This window comes from Macrobrachium nipponense, chromosome 2 (genome assembly GCF_015104395.2).
Source record: "Macrobrachium nipponense isolate FS-2020 chromosome 2, ASM1510439v2, whole genome shotgun sequence".
Taxonomy (NCBI): domain Eukaryota; kingdom Metazoa; phylum Arthropoda; class Malacostraca; order Decapoda; family Palaemonidae; genus Macrobrachium; species Macrobrachium nipponense.
In genome coordinates, this window is record NC_087201.1 from 103,252,702 (window position 1) to 103,276,646 (window position 23,945).

At 39.0% G+C, this 23,945-nt stretch overlaps 1 protein-coding gene across 4 annotated transcripts in view; it reads right to left on the minus strand.

The window, feature by feature from the left end:
- Nucleotides 1-5,944: 5,944 nt before the first annotated feature.
- Nucleotides 5,945-23,945, minus strand: part of LOC135220870 (aminopeptidase N-like) — an 80,984-nt gene continuing 62,983 nt past the window's right edge. For all 4 annotated transcript variants that reach the window (XM_064258459.1, XM_064258458.1, XM_064258461.1 and 1 more), the window contains exons 2-18: nucleotides 20,574-20,818; nucleotides 19,821-20,180; nucleotides 19,223-19,431; nucleotides 18,897-19,052; nucleotides 18,470-18,603; nucleotides 17,321-17,498; nucleotides 16,388-16,571; nucleotides 15,600-15,756; nucleotides 14,402-14,483; nucleotides 13,838-14,021; nucleotides 12,926-13,262; nucleotides 12,349-12,491; nucleotides 11,904-12,094; nucleotides 11,117-11,287; nucleotides 10,469-10,612; nucleotides 10,066-10,138; nucleotides 5,945-9,750 (exon numbers count right to left, since the gene is read on the minus strand). In XM_064258459.1, the coding sequence (XP_064114529.1) occupies nucleotides 9,580-9,750; nucleotides 10,066-10,138; nucleotides 10,469-10,612; nucleotides 11,117-11,287; nucleotides 11,904-12,094; nucleotides 12,349-12,491; nucleotides 12,926-13,262; nucleotides 13,838-14,021; nucleotides 14,402-14,483; nucleotides 15,600-15,756; nucleotides 16,388-16,571; nucleotides 17,321-17,498; nucleotides 18,470-18,603; nucleotides 18,897-19,052; nucleotides 19,223-19,431; nucleotides 19,821-20,180; nucleotides 20,574-20,801 (3,102 nt within the window). In that variant the 5' untranslated portion in view covers nucleotides 20,802-20,818 and the 3' untranslated portion in view covers nucleotides 5,945-9,579. The remainder of the gene's footprint in view (nucleotides 9,751-10,065; nucleotides 10,139-10,468; nucleotides 10,613-11,116; nucleotides 11,288-11,903; nucleotides 12,095-12,348; nucleotides 12,492-12,925; nucleotides 13,263-13,837; nucleotides 14,022-14,401; nucleotides 14,484-15,599; nucleotides 15,757-16,387; nucleotides 16,572-17,320; nucleotides 17,499-18,469; nucleotides 18,604-18,896; nucleotides 19,053-19,222; nucleotides 19,432-19,820; nucleotides 20,181-20,573; nucleotides 20,819-23,945) is intronic.

The following is a 23,945-nucleotide window of genomic DNA, read 5'->3' on the forward strand; positions in this document are numbered from 1 at the left end:
TCATCATCATTATCGAAATTTGGAAGACTTCGACGAGGTCATCTTTCCCATCCGTCCGGTATGGAAAGTTCAACTGAAAACTTATCGCATGTTATTTTTGCCCTGTTGCTCTTCCTCCTCCCAGCCCCCTTTTTATCTTTTTATTCCTCTTCCCATTTCCAACTTCCTCTGAGGCTATGTGCATATCGAGTTAGAACCGGGGATTTGTGTAACAGATAATCATGATAATAAAATGGCACCCTTCAGATTTCACTTATATATTATTTAACGGATATTGCGTTGCCGAGAGAAAAGGAGCATTAACGTTTGTATATTTTCATTCCAGGTTTTTTAAAATTTTAATGAGAATTTCTCCTGTTACATTTTGCAAGCATGCCTCTTTCCATAAAGCGATTCATTCTTATAGAAAACGCACACACACACACACACACACACACACAGAGTCAGTCCCATTTTTCAACTGCTATCTTCCGGGCAATTTTTGATTGCTATAAATAACGAGAGCTTGAAGACAATTTAATTGTCCTTTCAGAGATGTGCATGTTCCCACCGACACTCTTCACCAGCATTTGTTGATGCGAAATTTCAAGGATACTTTTTCAAGATTTCAAGAAGAACAAAATTATATAAGAGAGATTTAGACTTACAAAATGAGAAAAAGATTCTTTTGTAGTAAACATTCCTCACACATCATCTGTCATTCGAGCATTACATTCAGTTATGAAAGTGGAAGGCATCATCTGAATGCCCAGGTGTTGACAAAAGAAATTCAAATTTGGAACTTCCCCTGCCTCAAAAAATATTAATAATTCATATGAAAATGGGGCTAATTCATCTAACTATCATCCTAAAGTCTAGAAAACCAGTTGAATCAAACTTTGTCTTACAGCTGTGTGGTTTTCAGACAATTTCAGTAAACAATCTTGTGTGCAATGTTGTGAGTGTTTTATGGATAAGAATGACGCGAAGCAAGTGTTTCACACAGTAGCAGTTAGTTTATCAGCCTAGCTTTCCTTTAAAAAAAGAAAAATAAATAATTGCGTTTTTGCTAATCCCCATTTGGTTCACTTCCAACTCTGGCGAGGTACCTGCCTTCGCTGTTGACAACAGGTCTTGATAAGCTTAACTGCTTTTTCGCCTTCATTTTGCTATGCCACACAAACAGTTTTTTTCCTAATGGCCAGGGCAACGAATCTTGGAATACGAAATTCAGAACATGAATGTTCTTCTTTCTATGTACTAACCGTTTTCATTGCCATGTCCCAAAGATTATCTTGGCATCACTTTCTTTTCAAATACCTTGTATTTACCCGGATATTTCCTGTTCTCTAACGGACCACGGGCTTACTCACAGGATTTTATGATGGCATTTAAATAAAGTACCTGCTCACTCACCAAGATTCCGTTATATTGTGTAACTGGACCATTTGTTCATTCACTGAGTTCCATCTTCTGAAAAGACCGGCTCATCTCAGATTCACTGTTTCCTCAGAAAAGAGTCTTCGACACTCACAAGCTCATTATGATTATATTGGATATTTATTCGTTCTTCAAGTTAGACGCTCGCTTTTTCACAATTTTTCCATTTCATTTTCGTCCCATGCTTTATCTCTTCATTCTGTAGCTTACGTTTTACTTGTGCATTCTCTCTCTCTCTCTCTCTCTCTCTCTCTCTCTCTCTCTCTCTCTCTCTCTCTCTCTCCATGGTTCTTTCTTTTTTATCCATTTGGTACCTGTAAGATGTTTTGTAGCTTTGTATCCTAACGCAGTGTGACCACTATATATTCATTATTCTCTATGTGAGATTGAAAGGAGTTTTTATTTCCATTTTTATACAATCCAGACTCCAGAGGATGACCGTTATATCACATTACAATAAAAACAAGTGTTGCTTCTGTTTCAAGGTTATTGCAATGTTACCAATTTTTATCGAGTTACTTCTCCAAAGCATCGCGAGTCACAGAACCGTTGTATATAAAGAAACTGGATGGAGGTCTTTTGGTTGTCGTTGAAGACAAAGGGCTCCAACACTGAACGATAGTATGAACGATTGTCTGTATCGTTCGCAAAAACATTGTGTATGGGCTTGCCTGAATGCAAAAGTGGGCTTAGCTTCGTGTCTGAACGATCCCAGCGGGAATCTGTCACGATCAGCTTGCTGGGTTGCGACTTAAGTCTGTCATACACAGGTCGTTCAATGTATGGGTTTGTCTGCCGATATAAATCTTTGTTCCAGGAGAGAATGACTGCTTTTGTGCAAAATTGAGGCTTGCAAAAGGGTGCAGATTAGCCTTAACGGTTATAAGCTATGGCTGTCATTGACTGATAAATTTGAGGAGTAATGGCTCAATATTGCAATTGTTACGGTATTAACTATCAAAAGTAGAGGGAAGTTTTAGTGGCTGGTGGAGTTTCGTAAGCTAAAGAAGGACAACGGTGATCGGTAGCATGAGTAAGACCGCTAGAAAGAAAGCGTTATAAATTGAAGGTTGCAAGTATGGACAGCAGTGATTTGGAGTAGATTGGTTATTGTATAAGCCTTTGCTCTTGATAGGTAATGAGTCGAAGGAGAGAGAGAGATCGCCTGATCTTCGTACTGGACAAATACAAGCAACGTAAATGGACTAAGCTTCGCACTGGACAAATACAAGAAACGTAAATGAACTGAGCTTCGCACTGGACAAATGCAAGCAACGTAAATGAACTAAGCTTCTTACTGGACAAATACAAGCAACGTAAATGAACTGAGCTTCGCACTGAACAAATACAAGCAACGTAAATGAACTGAGCTTCGCGCTGGACAAATACAAGCAACGTAAATGAACTGAGCTTCGCGCTGGACAAATACAAGCAACGTAAATGAACTGAGCTTCGTGCTGGACAAATACAAGCAACGTAAATGAACTGAGCTTCGCACTGGACAAATACAAGCAACGTAAATGAACTGAGCTTTGCACTGGACAAATACAAGCAACGTAAATGAACTGACCTTCTCACTGGACAAAATACAAGAATAAACTAAATGCAAATGAAGTTCGACTGGACAAAATACAAGAAACGTTTTAAAATGACTGAGCTTCGCACTGGACAAATAAAGCAGTAAATGCAAACTGAGCTTTCGACTGGAACAAATACAAGCAAACGTAAATAAAAGAGTTAGTACTGGGACAAATACAAGCAACGTAAAATCATGAGCCCTTAAAGTACGGACAAAATACAAGCAACGTAAATGCACTGAGCTTCGCACGGACAAATACAAGCAACGTAAATGCACTGGAGCTCTCGCATGGAAAAATAAACAAGCAACGTAAATGCACTAAGCTTCGCACTGGACAAATACAAGCAACGTAAATAAACTGAGCTTAGTACTGGACAAATACAAGCAACGTAAATGAACTGAGCTTCGTTCAGGACAAATACAAGCAACGTAAATGCACTGAGCTTCGTACTGGACTAATACAAGCAACGTAAATGCACTGAGCTTCGTTCAGGACAAATACAAGCAACGTAAATGCACTGAGCTTCGCACTGGACTAATACAAGCAACGTAAATGCACTGAGCTTCTTACTGGACAAATACAAGCAACGTAAATGCACTGAGCTTCGCACTGGACAAATACAAGCAACGTAAATGCACTGAGCTTCGCACTGGACAAATACAAGCAACGTAAATAAACTGAGCTTAGTACTGGACAAATACAAGCAACGTAAATGCACTGAGCTTCGCACTGGACAAATACAAGCAACGTAAATGCAATGAGCTTCGCACTGGACAAATACAAGCAACGTAAATGCACTGAGCTTCGTTCAGGACAAATACAAGCAACGTAAATACACTGAGCTTCGTACTGGACTAATACAAGCAACGTAAATGCACTGAGCTTCGTTCAGGACAAATACAAGCAACGTAAATGCACTGAGCTTCTTACTGGACAAATACAAGCAACGTAAATGCACTGAGCTTCGCACTGGACAAATACAAGCAACGTAAATGCACTGAGCTTCGCTCAGGACAAATACAAGCAACGTAAATGCACTGAGCTTCGTACTGGACTAATACAAGCAACGTAAAGTGCACCGAGCTTTCGTACTGGTTCTAAATTACCAAGCAACGTAAATGCACTGGAGCTTCGGTAAGGTCAAAACAAGCAACGTAATGCCAAATTGAGCTTCTGCAACTGGACAAATTAAGCAACGTAAATGCACTGAAGCTTCGTTACTAAGCAAGTACAAGCAATGTAAATGCACTGAGCTTCGTACTGGACTAATACAAGCAACGTAAAATGCACTGAGCTTCGTTCAGACAAATTACAAGCAACGTAAATGCACTGAGCTTCGTTCAGGACAAATACAAGCAACGTAAATGCACTGAGCTTCGTACTGGACTAATACAAGCAACGTAAATGCACTGAGCTTCGTTCAGGACAAATACAAGCAACGTAAATGCACTGAGCTTCGCACTGGACTAATACAAGCAACGTAAATGCACTGAGCTTCTTACTGGACAAATTCAAGCAACGTAAATGCACTGAGCTTCGTACTAGACAAGTACAAGCAACGTAAATGAACTGAGCTTCGCACTGGACAAATACAAGCAACGTAAATGAACTGAGCTTCTTACTGGACAAATACAAGCAACGTAAATGAACTGAGCTTCTTACTGGACAAATACAAGCAACGTAAATGAGCTGAGTTTCTACTGGACAAATTACAAGCAACGTAAATGAGCTGAGTTTCGTACCGGACAAATACAAGCAACGTAAATGAACTGAGCTTCGCACTGGACAAATAAAAGCAATGTAAATGAACTGAGCTTCTTACTGGACAAATACAAGCAACGTAAATGAACTGAGCTTCTTACTGGACAAATACAAGCAATGTAAATGAACTGATCTTCGTACTGGACAAATACAAGCAACGTAAATGAACTGAGCTTCGTACTGGACAAATACAAGCAACGTAAATGAACTGAGCTTCGTACTGGACAAATACAAGCAACGTAAATGAACTGAGCTTCTTACTGGACAAATACAAGCAACGTAAATGAGCTGAGTTTCGTACTGGACAAATACAAGCAACGTAAATGAACTGAGCTTCGTAATGGACAAATACAAGCAACGTAAATGAGCTGAGTTTCGTACTGGACAAATACAAGCAACGTAAATGAACTGAGCTTCTTACTGGAGAAATACAAGCAACGTAAATGCACTGAGCTTTGTATTTGACAGATATAAGCAACGTAAATGAACTGAGCTTCGTACTGGACAAATACAAGCAACGTAAATGAACTGAGCTTCTTACTGGACAAATACAAGCAACGTAAATGAGCTGAGTTTCGTACTGGACAAATACAAGCAACGTAAATGAACTGAGCTTCGTATTGGACAAATACAAGCAACGTAAACGAACTGAGCTTCTTATTGGACAGATACAAGCAACTTAAATGAACTATCCAAACGTGACATTAGACGTAACGAAGTTATGAGGGAATAATGAGTCACGAAGGCGTGAGAGAGGGGATTTTGCCGGGCAAAGAGAATGTCTTCGACTGAATGCTGCCATGATGGATCGGTAGAGTTTCTATAAAGCAACCTTCGCCACCTTCGGGAAGCATCCAATTATATGGTGTTTAAATGTTTTATGTTGTGCTCCCGGTCAGGTTTCTCACCATTTGCCTGATGCAGTTGAAACGATGAGATTTATCCTTCCTTTTTCCCTTGTATTTGTGGCTGTCTTCAGTTAGTATATAGAAGACAGGTAGTCCGTGGACTTCTTAGTTTCCTTTTAATGTTCTTCTCTTTTTCATCTTCGATTATTAATTATTGTCAGAAAATGGGCGAGAGAATGTCTACCGTCTATACGGAAAGGACATGCTAGGAAAGTAAAATATATAAGTAAACGACAGAATTCATATACATATATATGTAGGATAAGAGAAACTAGCTTTATTTTTCTTTGATAACTTTATTATCCCCATCACTGATAAGACGAGGAAATTAATCTATGGTTTTTTACTGACATTAACATTCAAATACACATTAATGATTTGTTTACGAAAATTAGTAGAAAAGGGGTCATTCTTTACTTGAGCTGAGCACTCCATTATGACAGTAGTGGTTCTCGTGAAAGAAATCATACAAATAAAAAAAAAACAAGAAATTAATCAGAGGAGGCTACCATAGCCTAATCTGGGTCTTTTGTTACGTGCACCATCACAGTCGCAATGATGTGCACAGCTTGGGTAAAGTTCCACGGAAAAAGGAATAGTAACAGGATAAAAGCAGCATCGAAACACGGAATTTTATATAAGAAACAATATTCAACACCCATATTAACACGACCTCCATAGAAAAAGCTTGGCCGAGGTAATACAGTACATTATTAAATAAAATCACAATTCGTATATATATATATATATATATATATATATATCTATATATATATATATATATATATATATATATATATATATATATATATATATATCGTCTATGAATAATCACTATGGCCATGATACATTGTGATATCATGTGATAACAGAACTCGTATTCATAATATATTATAGGAGAATAAGAATTTACATTATAATAATAATAATAATAATAATAATAATAATAATAATAATAATAATAATAATAATAATAATAATAATAAATTTAAGTCAACAACAACCTTAATAGTGAAAATATATTTTTTTAAAATATAGGATGCTAGAAGAGAGGATGCCAAAGAAACAAGTTAATTTCTAGTGTTATAGTGTAACACTTAACATATTCGAACCAATTATTATTACTGCGCACAAGGCCGTATGCTAAATATATTTGCCAATAATTGGACAAGGAGGTGCTTGCGTATATTATGGATATATCAGCGCCTAGAAACTCATGCACACTTGCAAACGCGCGCTATCACACACGTATAATATATATATGTGTGTGTGTATGTATGTATGTATATATTAATATATGTGTATATAAATAATAAAATATATATGATTGTGTGTGCAGCATTCAAACCTACATACATACATATAATATGCAAATATTATTACCACAACCAATTATTCATCCGCTCAAATATAATGGGAGTAATTGTCTCCAGTTTTTGTTTTTCAGAGGACCGATCTTTTTTCATGTTGTAAGATCCTTAAAAAATAGAACAAACAGAAATGAAGCAGCGTATATATATCTCAAAGAAAATTCGACGATTTCAGAAATGTGCGTCGAAACTTTGCATTGTCTTTCGTCATTTTTCGAGTAAAAACACCGAGGATATTCAGTGTTCATGGAATGGAATGGTATTCTCATACGGTAGTGGATGTGGATCCCCTCCCCTGGCTTTCCTCTTGCTTTGCTAAGCACTCTCCCGAAGTTTACTGGTGTTTGGAAAGTAATGCTGAGTCAATGACTGATGTCGTGAAGGTACCGTGTTTGTGTGTGTGTGTAAGAGAGAGAGAGAGAGAGAGAGAGAGAGAGATTTATCCAAATGATTTTGCATGATCCATCTGAACATAATTTTCCTGGTACATAAGTGTTTGGTGTACTTTCTCGGTTAGATACAAGATAGCAATTGTCACTGATTGTTAATTATATTTATAACATCAGTTCTGTACATTTTGAAACGTAGCTTAAGGGAAGGAAGTAGCTACAGACGAGCAGATCCCGCTGTCTGTTCTCAAAGCGCTGCCGGTGAAGGTACGTCTTTCTTGACGCCGAAAGTTGTGCAGGGAGAGGAAGCTGACTCTGACGCCGATCGTTAACTTTCATCTGAGAAAAACGACCTTCTTATGGCTTCAAAGTTTGCTTAAAAAAATACAACAAGTATTTTTTGCAACAATACCTGATAATTATTCTTTTCTTCTGGTGCATAATGTCAATAGAGGCCAGTCTCATGCTTTATCGCATTTCCGTTAATCGAAAGGCATTGATTTTCATCCTGGTCGAGCTTTTGTGAAATAATAAAACAACGCATGCACACTGTCACTTGTTAAAATTATGAAGCAAATCGAATAGTCCTTATTTTACTGCAGTGCGGCAAAATTGCTGGCGAAGGTCAATGATCTGTGTCAAGATTGCTCAGCAAATACTGGTAGCTGCTATGTGACAGTTTGCTGGGATATGCGCCGGTAAAGAAAGTCGCTCCGGGTGGTTATGGTTTTTTTTTCTCATTTAGTTTGAGAGAGAGAAAAGATAAAAATAAATTGATTCTCGCGTAGCAAGGTTTTTTTTCTTTTATTGTCAAGTTTTCAAGTACTTGACATTTGTTAATAATATTCATAGACAACCGAGATACCGACATCTTTCCTTCTTTATGCTGTTAAGAGTGGAGAAAAGGAATGAAATAACAAAGATACTAACGTCATGTCTGAGATTTTGAGCTTGTAAAAAATTTGTGGTCAGTTTTCCACCGTCACTTCGTCCCACATTTGTTACCAACAAATCGGGTTTTTCGGCGATAAATAATTATTTGAGAGAGAGAGAGAGAGAGAGAGAGAGAGAGAGAGAGAGAGAGAGAGAGAGAGAGAGCGTTTTGAGACTGTTTTCTGCCAAGAAGAAGGTCTCGGGATGCAGTCTCTTTCCACTGGCCAGGGGACTTTTCTGCGACCGCCATATTCATGGAAACTGCCCAAGGGGCCACTTAGCAAATGACAAATGAGAAACTCTATAACAAAAGAGAAGCAGCATTAACACGACGCTAACCACACGATGTCCATGAAACAGCTGTACATCGATTACAAAAGCTACAAATATACATTGCTGTACATCATGATACAGTAAGATGATTACTATGAAGTCTGAAACAGGAAATCCCATTTTCACCGGAGTTCCGCCATTTCTGTCGATGAAGTGAATAATATTACATCATAGATATGACACACATCATGGGTGCAATGTCGTTGCTTTGTGTAATGGAAACGTAAATGATGAGTAATGCTCGTTATCAACTACCTAGTCGCCTAGATAGATGGCTGATGCCCAGAGCTCCCTCCGCTATGGTGAACGGGAATGTGAAAAACGCCACGAATGAAATATGTTTATATCCATGATGATGAAGAGCAAAAATATGACTGGAGAATTTATACTTCTTAATAAACGCTGCCATCGTTTGCCCTCATCATGTGATACAATAAGCCTTGGTAAGACTGCCTTTCTGTTTCATACAACTTGAACTATGGGTCTAACAAGCTGCCTTCAACCCGCTAGAAATACAAATGACTTCAAATTTATAGTACGATGCAGAAAATTGAGTGCCGTCAAAGTAAATTTTTAGGCCTAAAAAGAAAGAAAACTTCGAAGGGACCGGAAGACCTGTGGTATAGGCCTAATGTTCCCGATAGACGGTAACCACTACTAAAAGATTTTTCGTTCTCTATGGAAAAAAAATAAAAAAAAGAAGGAAAAGAAAAAGAAATGGAAATAAGCAATGCATCAGAGATCTTGGCTGTAGTCGTTCTACTTTGCGTAGAATTTTAGAGAAAAGAGTCAATATTTGTGGAATACCTGTAACCACAAACATAGAGGATTATCCTCCCATCGTTGGTGCCGTCGTCTCCTTGGGGAGACCTTCACTGCGGAGCTCCTAAGCATTGGTAAGTTTAGTGGAATAGCCATTCTGGTCCAGCCACTGAACGATCACGTCGTAGTTGGTATTCATCCAAGCGATGTTGATCTTGGTGCGTTCGATCACCTGTCCAACGGTTCTGGTGGCAGAGCCCAGCTCGCTGGCGTGCTCCTCCTGGAACAGTTCGACCTGCACGAAAGAGAAAACAAATACTGTCGTATGCGAGGAGAGGCTTTTACATAATCAGAATTAAAAATAATGACGAAATTATTTTCAAGCACCGAATATATAAGGCATTCATTCAAACGAATCCTCAAACTTTTTTATTACATATGTTATCAACTACGATTTGATTCTTTGATTCTTTGATTCTTCACGCTTTGTTCTTTGTCTATTTAATGTGTGTGCAAAAAAGAAATTTAATACATTCTTTAGGGAGTGTATGAAGAGCACCCAGGCATGAGGCGCGGTGCCTTTCTGAGAGTCTCTCCGTTTCTTTCTTACCTCCTTGAGCAGCTGGGCAGTGTTGAAGCTTGTTGTTGCGTACTTGATCAAAGGCGGCTTAGCTTTCCCGTAGCTGCAAAACACAAAATGGTTTTCTTTTAGATAAGTGAAGAGAAGCATTTCGATGCAAGTCATGTCGACTAAAACAATATATTGAATATGTTTTGAACCTTGGCTTGTGTGCCATGTCTTACATAATTACATTCGTACACAATCATCTAAGATATGTTGAAGTGAGAAAGAGAAAAGTTTTCTTTCATACATTCGTTTTTACGAATTGTTGGCCTTGGCTAAACTATCTTATACCTAGAGAAATAACTCTGCCTGATGATAACGATTCTACCGGTGAAACAACGAGGAAAACGACAGCGGGAGAAATTGGTCTCATGACGGAGATACTCACAAATCGTAGATCATATCCCACTGATCCTGAAGGAAGTTCCAGGCCAGAGGCCGACCCACGATGTTCCCAGCAACGGCCCCGAACACCCGGGAGGCGTCCTGCTTCCTGATGCCGCTGTCGCTTGCAAAGGCCATCTCGAGGTATCTGGTGGAGGAGGGGGGGGATAAGCAAAACAGTGAATCATTGCCCATGAACACCGATGCGAAGATAATAACAAAAATCCTTGAATAAACAACAATAAGAGCAAATCATGAGTAGATGAATATACTCATGACACAATAACTAGCAATAGTAAGTGGTCTTTTGTGATACAAGGAGACCAGAAAATATTCGTGTAATAGTAAAGTGACTACTTAATATTCAGTCATCCTTGGATGGGAGACCATCAGTATGTACCAGACAGTATTATGTTTGCTACACCACTGAGATCGTGTCCAGTTAAATTAAGGAGCACAGTGTTTGGTCACTCCAATAAATCAATGCTTAGAAGCTTGCAACACACCTTAGAAGTGTTATGTGAGGGGTGAAGGGTGGCAAAGAGTACCGAAGACATCATGTAAGGGGAAGAAAGCATATGATTAAAAACAGTTTTGCCACTTACACACATTGATTATGTGTAAACGATTTTGTTTCCTCTTTGTGTCTTACCGTGATAAAATCCAGATTTCATTGGTGCATCCCATGGCCGAGAGAAGTCTGGCCTTCTCGGCTCCTACGTTGGACTTAAGGTATTGGGCCCAAGCGAAATTCCATTCCTCTTCGCCCCCCTCAGCGATGGCACGGCAGTACACGGTGGACTTCAGATTCGGTGATATGATACTGGGGACAAGAGGAATGTGTGCTTGTCAATTATCGGTCGACGAAATTTCTTTGAAAATGTGCAGTGGAAATATTTCAATGTAATGGTTGATTGTGATCATATGCAAAAATGAAAGGTGCAAGAGGAGGGGAAAATGAACGTTAATTAATGATTTATCAGCAGCGAAATTTACCATTGACGGTGCCTTAGCATTACCATGCTCCGTAACAGGTGATTGTATACTTGTTGCATATTTGAATGAGCAAGGCTGGTTTTGTTTTGACAAACGTTGCTTACAGTTAGTGATACAATTGAAGATCAAGAAGAAAAATATTTTCAACTGGTGAGAATATAGTACTCAACCACTTGTCTTCAGTATATTTATGTCAGTATATTTATAAAGCCGTTCGTTACTGAACTAAAACTTTTCTTAGTTTTGCTCTCCTTGGAGCCGGGTCTCTTCTGCGATTAAAAATAGAATTTTTTTATTGGAAATTGGCGCCATTTAAAATAAGGTGATCAGTTGAAATCAGTAATCCCCTGTTGACATCGTGCAGTAGCCTTTAAAGGCGCGCTCAGAAGTATTGTTTAAAAGGTAAGATGAAGGTTGGGAAAGTTTCCCTCGGTACTGCTTACCTTGTGTTGGCAGGATTCTGCATCCACTCGCGGTACAGAGCGACAACGTTGTCAAGGCAGTCCTTGTGTCCCAAGGCGCAAGCCCAAGCTAAAGCTTTCTGGCGTTTGTACTGCACCAACAGGGGGTCGTTGGGGCTGTCCTGGAAGCCGACGCTTTCGTAAAGAGGAACGAGGATGTCCAGCAGGTACCTCTGAAAGGTGTGAAATAAGGACGTTCATTTCTGTCCATCAAATATGTATCTGGTCATGAAGCGAATATGTCATTATTTTCAGAAGGTCAGTTGGGCAAATCATGCATTTGAACTGGCAGTGGGATGTCAGTTGGACGGAGAAAATTGAAACGTGCATTAAATGTTATGTTCGCCTCCCTTTTAGAAGCCAAAGTTCATAATCACACCCTTCAAACTTATATCTAGTTAGTTTCTATAAGGGAAGAGTCCCTTACCTTGAGAGCGCCATATCCTCCTGCCCGTGAGAACATGCTTTTAAGGAAGCCCAGGTTATTGATAGCCGCTGACCATGGCACGTAGTCTTGCTCTTTTCCCAGGTAGCCGTAGAGGGCAAGTGCTGTGTCGTAACTGAGTTGACCTGGTAAACATACCGGACATTTCAACAACATTCATTCAAAACTCTGATGCATCTGTCACTATTAACGTGATATATAAGCCTAAGTAACCTTAGAGTTGACGAGGAAAGAACAAGGGACTTGGAAGTATATGGCTAATGATTCGTGATTTCACGCGACTAAGAAAACCTGTGAAAATTAATATAGCTAATATGATTTACCCTCAACACCAAAACTATAGAGGCTGGATACTGAGAGCAATTAAATCATGCATTACATTATATGTTATTTATAGTTTACAAGAGTATGCAACAGTGCTGAATATGATTGCATTTTCAAAGTTGTGCATTGTCTGGTTATAATCAGCAGTGACTAATTCCAAAGGTAAGGTTGAGTTATGGATGTGGAGGACGCCATCAGCTGAGAACAGTTTAGCTGATCTGTGCCGGAGACTTACCAGCCTTTGCGAGATTCATAGCGTCATCGATGATCTGGGCGCGGTTGATAGAATGGATAACCGTGTGGTCTGTCTGGAGCTGCTGGATGAGCAGATTCCAGTTGTTGTCGTCGTAGTTGACCCTGTAATATCCGGTCTCCTGGATGTTGAAGATGACCCATTGGTTGCTGGGGGGAAGCGACGAAATGCTTATCTCCGACTCGGAGTCCTTCATCCAGATCTTGGCCTGAGTTTGATTGAACTGGGGGTTCTCGGCCGTGGCGTAGTTCAGAGGGACCCACCACTTGTAGTCGTGGTCGTCGGTTGAGTTCTCGTTTTTGACAATCAAGAATCTTTCCTAAGGGAAAGAAGAAGAGCGAGTCATGTAGTTTACTATTAATGATCTGACAAGAGATAATTACAGTTTTGTAGACTGTACCAGTTGTATTAAAAGTTTACTGATAAATATTGAAAAGTTTAGTATAACTGTTGCATGTAAACTATGAAACGCTATCTTAAGTTGCCGTAAGTACCGATCTTCTTTCAGGCTAACGACCTAGACTTAAGATCTGAGCCTAACTACTTCAACAAGTAGGGGATTCAGAATCAATTTCATACAAGTCGTCAAATAAACTAGCAACTTGTTCATAAAAAATTTTTTACTTGTTTATTTTGATTAGATTCATGAAATAACGTCAAGATGACAGATGGCCTTTATTATGAGTTCTTTTTCAACAGACGATAGATGATTGCGAGGAAAAGCACACCATAAATGCTGTGCAGGCGATGTAAACATATTTAATGAGGTACAACCCTCATAGAAATGCGAAGTAGCCTCGGTACATTGCGCTGCCTTTGTGAAAGCCCAGCAAATCATAATGAGCAACAACGAAGCTTTTTAAGACACCGCAGCAAAACGGTGGTATGAGGTACCTGAGTCACTGATGCAGACATCCCATCTTCACTCCTCTCCACCTTGATGACCGGATACCCCATCTGCAGCGTCCAGGTGTCCATGATCGTTTTCACCGCCAGGTCTTTGGGCAGAGTCCCGTCTTCGTGCGCAGACATGGTCAAATAGTGCCAGAGGTCATCTTGCTCGGCATTGTCGTATTTACTGTAAAGGTCATCATAAATTGCGCACTGGTCAGATGTTTCAGTGTAATAATTTCCATGAAATGTCATATCAATCGGAGGTTGGTGAGTTGTTTCATTTTCTTTTCATTACGAGGAAGGGGACTGGAGTGGAATCAGATAGCGATTCTACTGATATAAAGAGTCCATCAAAAATTAGAACAGATTTTGCTAGATTTAAGCATCGGAAAAATTCATTTTGTTGGGAGTAATTTATCCCATCAAAATCAGAATGAATGTTCATCACTGAACCTACAAACGGATACTTTGACGTCCTTACTAATTCATGTGAGCATTTCTTTTGTTAACTGGACACTGAAGTATCAAGAATTAGAAAAGAATTCTTTTTTCAACATTACTTACAATGAATCTAGATAATTGGCCAGTCCTCTTCTAAAGCTGCCCTCTGTTAGGAAGTGGTTCATCATCCGGATGATAGCAGCACCTGTATTCAAAAGGAATTTAAGATTATTCAACTTAGCTGAAATCTCATAACTTCAGTCATCTTTGGACTCTAACCTTTACAGCAAGTGATTTGGTTAGATGCATTATTTCTCCACGTAAATAATTACGAATGTGTAGCTACAATGATATACTAGTAATTTTTTTTTTTATTCAGCACTCAAAGGAGAGAAAGCTTTCCTTAGCCATGCACTTGGTAGAGATGTGACACACTACAACAATACCCAGATTTGGTTTTCGTTCGCTACTCTGTTCTCTAAATAACTGTGTTCTTTCTACTTCAGTTCTCCTCCAAATGGATACGTTGTTGTTCTCTGTAGATTGTAATGTTGGTTTTTTTTTTATTAAATTGGTCTTATGCCAGCAAGGCCTCTTGCTCATAGAGCACCCCGTAGGAGATGGATTGTAAGAAATGTCCACTCCACTGCTATAGGGTGGGATTCGTTTCCCTATATAGAGAGGCTTTCAAGAGGCTGATGTTAGGGCCACGGATGAAAGCTCGAATTCATGCTATGAAAATTGCTACGAAATTTTTTCAGCCCTGCAGCATTGTGAGCTGTAATGTAAAATGGCTTCCTCTCCATCTATATGAAAAAAATTAAAGTGGCTATTTACTGCAAAAGAAAACTCAGAAATAAGTTACCTCGCTACTCGCCGAGTCACCATACTGTCTCTGTGAGAATGTAAGTGTTTTCAACTGGATGTTTTGCATACTTACATCGCCTTGGGTCATGGGTCTCTTGCTCTAGTTTGTTGACTTTTCCTTTGCTACGAGAATAGTAGGAAATTCACAATGATTTCAGTTCTAGTCGTGAAGAGGCAACACAAATGTGTCCGCGTGTCTATTACGTTTGTCAAATAATTTGGCTCTCCATTGGGATCTGTTTTGTAGTAACACGTGCATCCAAAAAGTGTGAAGAAATCGCGAATTTTTGAGGGCATTGCATTACTTCAATTACTTATGTTTGGTAAAAAAATATTTACCAGTGGATTCTATTCATCAAATTTATGAAAACGCATATAGTAGATGCAAAATAAATACACAAAACCTACAACTATTTTTTAGCTAAACAACCAAAGTCATCTTGCCAACCCGTACCTTTAGCGTACGAAATTCTGTCAAATATCTGACTAATCTCATCTGGATGCTGAACTGGGATACTGATAGGATGAGATGATTCCATGCTGTCGAGGCCAAACACGGCTTGAACTTCCTTGATGACCAGCTGCTCCATGACCTTCCACGAAGGTTCAACCTGTGGAAGCAGTCAAGAAAAATAAGTCGGGATATATTAGGGCTTGATTAAGGCTTGGTATTGTTCAGTATTAGTTATTTACTATATATCGTTTGGTAACGTCACGTAACTTTTGTAAGTCTTTGGGAAATAACGGGAATGAAGATGAAACAACGTTATTACGGATATTTTTATGCATGAATAACTACATGATATACAAGATCAAGTTACGTTGGCGTGCAATACCCTAGTGCCTCAAGGAAAGGCCCATAGGAACCAAATTATTTTGGGTGAATTGCTTCTTTAAAGGAAAAAGTTACCCCAGAAATTTATCTTTTTTGAAGTCTTCATGTTACCTAAGAAGAACTAACACACTGAGATTTGTGAATTAATTTCTTTCGCAACAAGAAAGATTCCAATGAGATTTTTATAAATGAAGGATTTAATAAATTGACGGATGGCGTCATTCTACAAAAGACAAACACGCGACTAGCATTTTTATGAATAAGACCATTTCTCGGGGAAAGACGAAACTGCGATCATTATATAAGTGAAAGACCCCATTAAAACCAAAAGGAAACGAAAGGATCTTCAAGAAACATTTACAAATGAAAGACCCAAGTGATTTAAGAAAACAATACAAAGCACTCACGTGATCGATGCCAATGTATTCCACGTAAGAGGCGAATCCCTCATTGAGCCAGAGGTCGGTCCACCACTTCGGGGTGACGATGTTACCAAACCACTGATGGGCCAGTTCGTGAGCAATGACGGAGACCACATACTGCTTGTTGGATGCTGCAGAGACTTTGGGGTCATAAAGCATGGCAGTCTCCCTGACAGAACGAAAAAGTAACAATGCATTAATAGAAAGAATACTGCTTCTCAAAAGGTACATGGGAAAGCAGTCATGTAAAAGACGATGGAAGACAGATCTCTTGAGCAAGTTTTTAAATCCGAGTCACAAGTAAAATAATTCATACAGGGAAAGCTGAATGCCTTTTCTCTTTTACCATAATCGTTTTGACAGCATTTAGTTTTCTTTTGTTACTCAGTTCTGATTCTAACATATTTTACTATATCCAGTAACATTATTAGTCGTCTATTCTACCTGAGAAACCTAATTGCCAGATGTTCCTTGATTAAATTATCATAGCATAGCTATCACTAAGTTCATATGATATCCAGATATATGATGGCATTGGTGATAATGATCATGATTCGTCCAAGCAGTTGTTTAAAAGAAGACTAAGTTCAGAAATGGGTCTGTGTGTCAATGTAACAGCAACGTCAGAGGTATTTTTATATTGAACCCATTCCTTTTAATAATCAAACCTCATGCGGTAAGCCTAACATTATCAATGCTTTCCAGTACTCTGTAATCGAGGTATATGCTTGTGACTCAGTAATCTATATTAATATCAAGTCATCTAGTCAAAAGCCGAGAACTTCGCACAGGCCCAGTGACCAAATGTTGATAAATTACAAATAAAATAGTTCGGCGTTTATGCAAATACAACAGTCGTGTTGGAAAACAGCCGAAAGAAATTTCTGAGTTTTCCGTTTTTTCAGTGTTTTGACTTACCTGTAAGTGATAAGGCCCCAGTTTTCCATAGCCCCAGCTGAGAAGTCCGGTATGGCAATCATGTCCTGTTTTGGCAGTGGGTAAGGTACGCTGAAGTACTCCTCGAAGTAGGTGAGGATGGCAGGCCCAACCTGCCTCGAATACTCGGCCTGCTCTATGGCAGGTTCTCTGGCCCATACTGTCAATTGATAATAATAATAACATAAAAAGGGGTAAAACAGTAATGTAACGATGAGCTCATTACAACTCTCTGATTTCTTTTTCTCATTATATTTCCTTCACCCATGTTTCTCTTTTTCTTCAAAAGCAGGTTAGATGAGGGTGGTTATAAATCCATCCCAGTTATGTGGTTATTGACGCGGAAAACAAGATTGTTCAGTATGCCGATGATGTAACACTTGTGGGCGTAATAATGTCTCCACTTATGAGAATGAAGCTGCCCGTAGTCTCAATCGTGACACGAAGCTAATTAGTGAATTGTGGGTTATGAGACAGAACTTTAGTAAAACAAAAACATTATTGATTAGCAGACCTCGTACAGATTTTCCACCCCAACCTACCCTTCAGGTGGATGAGACTTTCTGAATGAATCTGGAGCTTTTAACTATTCTAAGTGTAACTTTTAACTCACGTCTCACCTTAGAGAAACATCTAATGAAAGTGTCTGTAAATGGAGCACGAAAGTTAGCTATAGCATGTAAGACCTCATATATTTATAGCATTGATAAAATCAGTGAAACCTGCTTTAGGTCATTTGCCCTTCCTTTACTAAAATACTGGTCTGTGGTGTGGCGGTCTACTTCTGCCAGAGATTTGTCTCTTTTAGGTAAAGTGCTTCGTGGTGATAGGTTTCTTTTTCTTAATATCAGCAGTTATGACTTGGACCATCGACAGATGATCTCTTGTTTGTCAGTTTTTCATAAGCTGTATTTTAACTGGATCGGCTCTTTATTAGATTTCCTGACTTGTTTAAGAAAATGAAAGAAACCAGAAATATGAATATGAATACCAAGACTTCAAGAAATCACGAAAAACCGGATTTACCAGATTCTGTGGTAAAATGCATTTAATTTATTTTTGTCTTGCTTAACTTGTTGACTGTGCCCATTCTGTGTCACTTTACCTTAGCCCGTCCAGTTAGAAACATACCTCGGAACAGCGTGTTGTTGTTTGAAGTCGTCGAAGCCAAGTTAACGAAATCGGACACGACGAAGGCCACGAGGTATGTTGACATAGGGACACTTGTGTCATAATGATCCCATACCCAGTTCTCCTGACCTTCACTGAAATAAATAGAAAGAAATAAAAGTGAATGGTTACGGTAGCCTGGAAATAATGAATTGAGTAGCAACAGTCATTTTCAGTCGGCGTAAAAACTGCAGCGGTTTTCATTATAGTAGTTTCATGATGCATGTTTTAGAAAGTAATTAAAAATGCCAAGTTCAGCTTCATGCAAGATATTATTTGGTTAACAATTTAAACCTTGAGGACCATGGACTTTGTTCAATCTCAAGAAGAGCTGAAATTCTAAACACTGTAACCGAAAGCCAATATTTGTAAGGGCTGGTATTCTTACACTGGAATGGTCTCTATGATGGGCATGTTGGAAATTGAGGTCATGTTCTTCTCTCTGGCCAAGTAAACTTCGAAGGTCGCTTTCAGTCCAGGCTCGTCAAAGCATGGGAAAGCCTTGCGGGCGTCCGTCGCCTGGAACTGGGTCGCCGCTAGTAATCTTGTAGGGGGAAGAAAAAGAGCTTTGGGGTTTCATATGCACAGCGGGGTCGTAGGCATTCATTAAGTGGCAGAACACCAGGATTAATCAAACAGGACTATGAGCCTTTGGAGAAGAAACTAGACTGGAGGCTTTAGTGGTGAGAGAACCTTTTATCTGGGGAGACTTACCTGTCTGTGCCATCGTCATCTTTGTAGGTGGAGCGGTAGAACCCTTCCAGCTGGTCGTTGAGGTATCCTAAGAAGTGCATGGAAAGGATGTATTTTTGGCCCTGCTCCAGAGGTTCGTCCAGGTGCGCGATATAGAACTCCCTCTCGCGATCATATTCGTGCTTATTGATGCTAAGGAGAGGGCTCTCCAGGTTCCCAGATTGTCTCAACTGCATTGAAGGAAAAACATTCCTTTACTTTCACAACTCTATTACTCTATTATGTTGAGTAATTCTGTCTGAAATCTCTACCCATGCCACTATGCGAACATGAATTATCCTCTACCTCATAATTACGATTGCACTTTGGTCAGCCAGCTGAATATTTTTATGTATGAAATTTCAAGAGAAAATTAAATAATTATATTAGAATATTAAAACGTGCATGAAGCTTAAAGTTTGCCTTCGATAGGACCGTTTTCTATAAAAATGATGGATTTCCTGTGGAAACTTTAGGCTACCTCTACCTATAGAAATGGAGTTGATGGCTGACATGTGTGCAGAAAATGTCTAAAGTAAGAGGTCTTTGGGCATCTCGATCTGTTTTACGCCATACTTACTTTGATGGTGTCGTTGTGCGTTATGATATCTGAAATGTGCAGCGTGATGTTAGAAGTAGGTTCCAAGACCTCCATCTCCACCTCTACGTAGCCAGTGATGCTGAAGTTTCCGTTGATGTAAGGCTGAAGTTTCACCAAGTAATGTAAAGGCTTCAGTGCCCGAGGTAACCTTACATCCAGTTTTTCCTTTTCCGCCGTCGCTTCAGTGGAGGTTGAAGCATTGGTGGTAGTAGTAGTTTTGGTGGTAGTGGTTGTTGTAGCGGTTGTTGTGGTAGTCGGTATAGGGGATGAAGTGGTCGATGAGTGTGTCATGGGAGCGATGGGTTTTTTTGCTATTGTCAGCATAGGCGGCGCAGTTGTCTGTAGAAGAAGAAATGAGTCTCTCTTAAGTGTTTTCCAGGAAACAGGAAATCCCGGAGATGTCAGTTAATATCAGTAACAATAAGAGAACAAGTCCTTCCCTTCCTGTGGCCTGATTGAATCAAGGTGTAATGACGGTACATTGAATCTATGACAAACATAAAATTATCAAGAAATTTCCAAATGAATATTCATTACTTTAGCAATCGTTCTTTTTATTTTGTTTATAGGAAGTTTTAATCAATAATCACTAGACGGTCGGCATATAACTGGAGAACAGAGGAAGGGGAAAATTTGAGAGGCAGCAAATGACCAGAAAAGAAATGCTGTATCGTCAAGAGCTGCTGTCTAACTTGTGTAGAATTTCCAGATAAATCGCATAAAGAAACTTGCCAGTGGTGTGTCCAGTATGAAGGGCTCTTGCTGGCCGTTTCTGATGAGAGGGGCGTAGTAATAAACGAGTAGGCCCGTGGCTACAATGCCGCTGACGAAGAAGACCCCGAGAAGAGCAGCGACGCCTCGGCTGATGTAGCAGCCGGTCTTCTTCCCGAAGGATATCACGTGGTCCGGGTGGTTCGTTTCCATGGCTAGCACCTCCCTGCTCCTCTTGGATGCGGTCATAGGAGCCTCACCGTTCTCTGCAACGGGAAGAGCAGACGAATGAGGCTCTTTATTCAAGACTCAGAGAGTATGACCGTTAATAGATTCTTGATAACATCTGTTAGTACTCGATTGATTGTAAAGATGATCAGCATAATTTATTTTGAAAACTATTATTCATAAGATCTAAACATGTAATAGTATCGTCCTTTAAGAAAGACTACAAACAGGTCACGTTGTTAGTTTGTATAAATTGTTCAGGAAAAGCAAAAACATTGCCACAATCATAGTTTCACATATATTTCCTTGCTTATTTAATAAAAAGAATGACTCATTTATTTATGATTTTCCAGTCAAAGGTTGAAGAAATAAACTACCACATTAGTCAATTGTTAATTTGGGAATGTTATTTTTTTATTTTTCTTCAGAACCAGCTGCGACACAAAATTCCAAACGATCTTTGGCATATTCAGCATAATAGCTGGTATATCTTCGACGTTAGTCTTCATCAGGCTTACTACGGAAATAATAAATAAACGTCCGCCTTTGCTTTGGACAGGATCCACAGCAACGACACATTCGCCCAAGATGTAACTGGGTACCGGAACCTTTCCCTGAGAAAAGCGAAACGCCATATCTTGAAAACTAATCATAGAATCTTTTTGGAAATAACCTCATTATGTATCCCAACCACACCAATAATTATCCCAACTTAACCCACCCAACCTCGGGTCATGACAAAAAACCGGGGCTAGTGCCATCCGACAAATTTGCGGCAGGGACCCCGACACATGGGGCGCTGTTTGCATTTGCTCAGTTTTTCCGGTCTCTTATCTAAGGAGAGAGAGAGAGAGAGAGAGAGAGAGAGAGAGAGAGATATCTGATTATTTTTTCATATAGTCATACATTACACCCAGGACTTTCAAGGAGTCAAGCCTGAATTCTAGAGATGCTGCGTCCCCTTCAGAAGCTAGAGTCGTTGGTAACTTTATTCTGCATATTTGAATAGGGACTAGAGGTGAAAGATACGTCCCAGGGCTGGGAGATAGCACAGGTTAACGGAGTGTGTGTATGTGTTGGGGGGGTGGGGGGTGGGGGGATACAATCCACAGCTGATGGTCGAAAGCTATAATATGTTGTACAAGAAATATATATTTTATAAAACTACAGAAGGATTTTACATCATTGTGGATGGTATTCCCATTTTCGTAGAGGTACGACATAGTACTTAGCTTTTGCATATATATATATATATATATATATATATATATATATATATATTATGTATATATATATATATATATATATATATATATATATATATATGGATGTTATCTTTCTGAGCACTCTTCCACAGAATTGAAGTCCCCTGTGTAGAATTAAAAATATATATATATATATATATATATATATATATATATATATACTTATATATATATATATATAATATACTACTTATATATATATATATATATATATATATATATATATAAATATATGTATATATATATATATATATATTTTTTTTTTTTTTTTTATTCTACACAGGGGACTTCAATTCTGTGGAAGAGTGCTCAGAAAGATAACACCCGTTATGCTTTTGATTTGGATGTATATACATTTTTGATACAGAGTATATTAAGAACAACGCGTGAGCTCCTCATATATGATGAAGACTTTCGTTTCTTCAAAACACACGCCGAAGAAAACAAAGCTTCGAAAGGGACGAGCGCCCCTCAGGCAAGACAGAGCAGTTAAAGGTTCGAGTTGTGTTCACGAACTCGCCCTCTGTCGGTGTATTTGCCTTCAGCGAAACTTCCCTCTTGACTTGTTTGTCTACCAGTTGAGTCAACTTCCTCTACTACCAATCGTCTTAGGATAACCGAAGTTACCTCTCTCTCTCTCTCTCTCTCTCTCTCTCCTGCTTGTCTCTTCGTATCTCAAGACAGGGCAGACGAAGTTGGGGAAGATTCTTTAATCTTCATCGTTTCTCTATGCAGACCGAGCGAGCCTCAGGGAGAGACAGACAGACAGACAGACAGCCTCTTAAATCAACGAGCGTTATAGGGAAGACGAATAAATGGAATTCGCGGCCTGAGCTCGGTCTCGCCGAATTTAGGAAATGTGATTGCAGATCACTGATATCGATTCTTGACGAGTTCTCACCTTTGTCTCTCGTGAACCTTGTTTGTTGCCGATTTTCCGCGTCTCGTGTTGCATGAATTGGAAGAAAATATTCCCTTATTTTGTATCCTGAAAGTTATTCCATGCGTATCTACCGTTGACCCCGTTATTTCATATTTATGAGAATAAATACTACTAATTATATATATATATATATATATATATATATATATATATATATATATATATATATGCCACAAGTAACCAATTAATATTGGAATTACACTGGTAGATTTATACATGGTAAGTGCTCTTCCCCTCACGATGGTTTGAAGTTATACATATTTCAGTAGGTACTAGGGTGATAATTGGCCTTAATTGCCTTTCCCATTCAGCCAACAGTAGAGATAAGTTTCATTATCCACTCAAGTATCAAGATTCTGGCTTGATTCAACTAGTGGCTGAGTGGGTAAGATCACTGCACATACTTCCCACTCGAAAAGACACATTTCCGGATCCCGGTCATAGTAGGAAGACTTAGCACACACACACACACACACACACACACACATATATAATATATATATATATATATATATATATATATATGCATATATATGTCTATATATAATACAAGCTTACATATGTATATCACTAGTATGTATATTAGATTGCTTATTTTCTTATCACTTTAAGTTCAAACTATTCATAAAATGATATTATTTCAGGAAAGGCAACAGTTAATGTTAAAATATCTTTCACTTTAAAGATAAATTGAAAGAACAAAAAACTGCTGCTGGATCTTGATCTGTTGGTCTGCAATGCAAAGATCCGAATCAGCTTATGGTTTACTGGTACCCATTGGTACTTTTCAGCAAACACCAAGACATCGAATATAGAGGTAAAAACCTTAGCATGTGCGTAGGACAGTACCTGAACTGAGCGACAAAGGACAAAAAAGAATTGTTCTTTGTAAAAACGATAAGTAAAACCAGAACGGTCGAATGAAATGGATGTGCCTTCACGTTGAATGCATCCTGA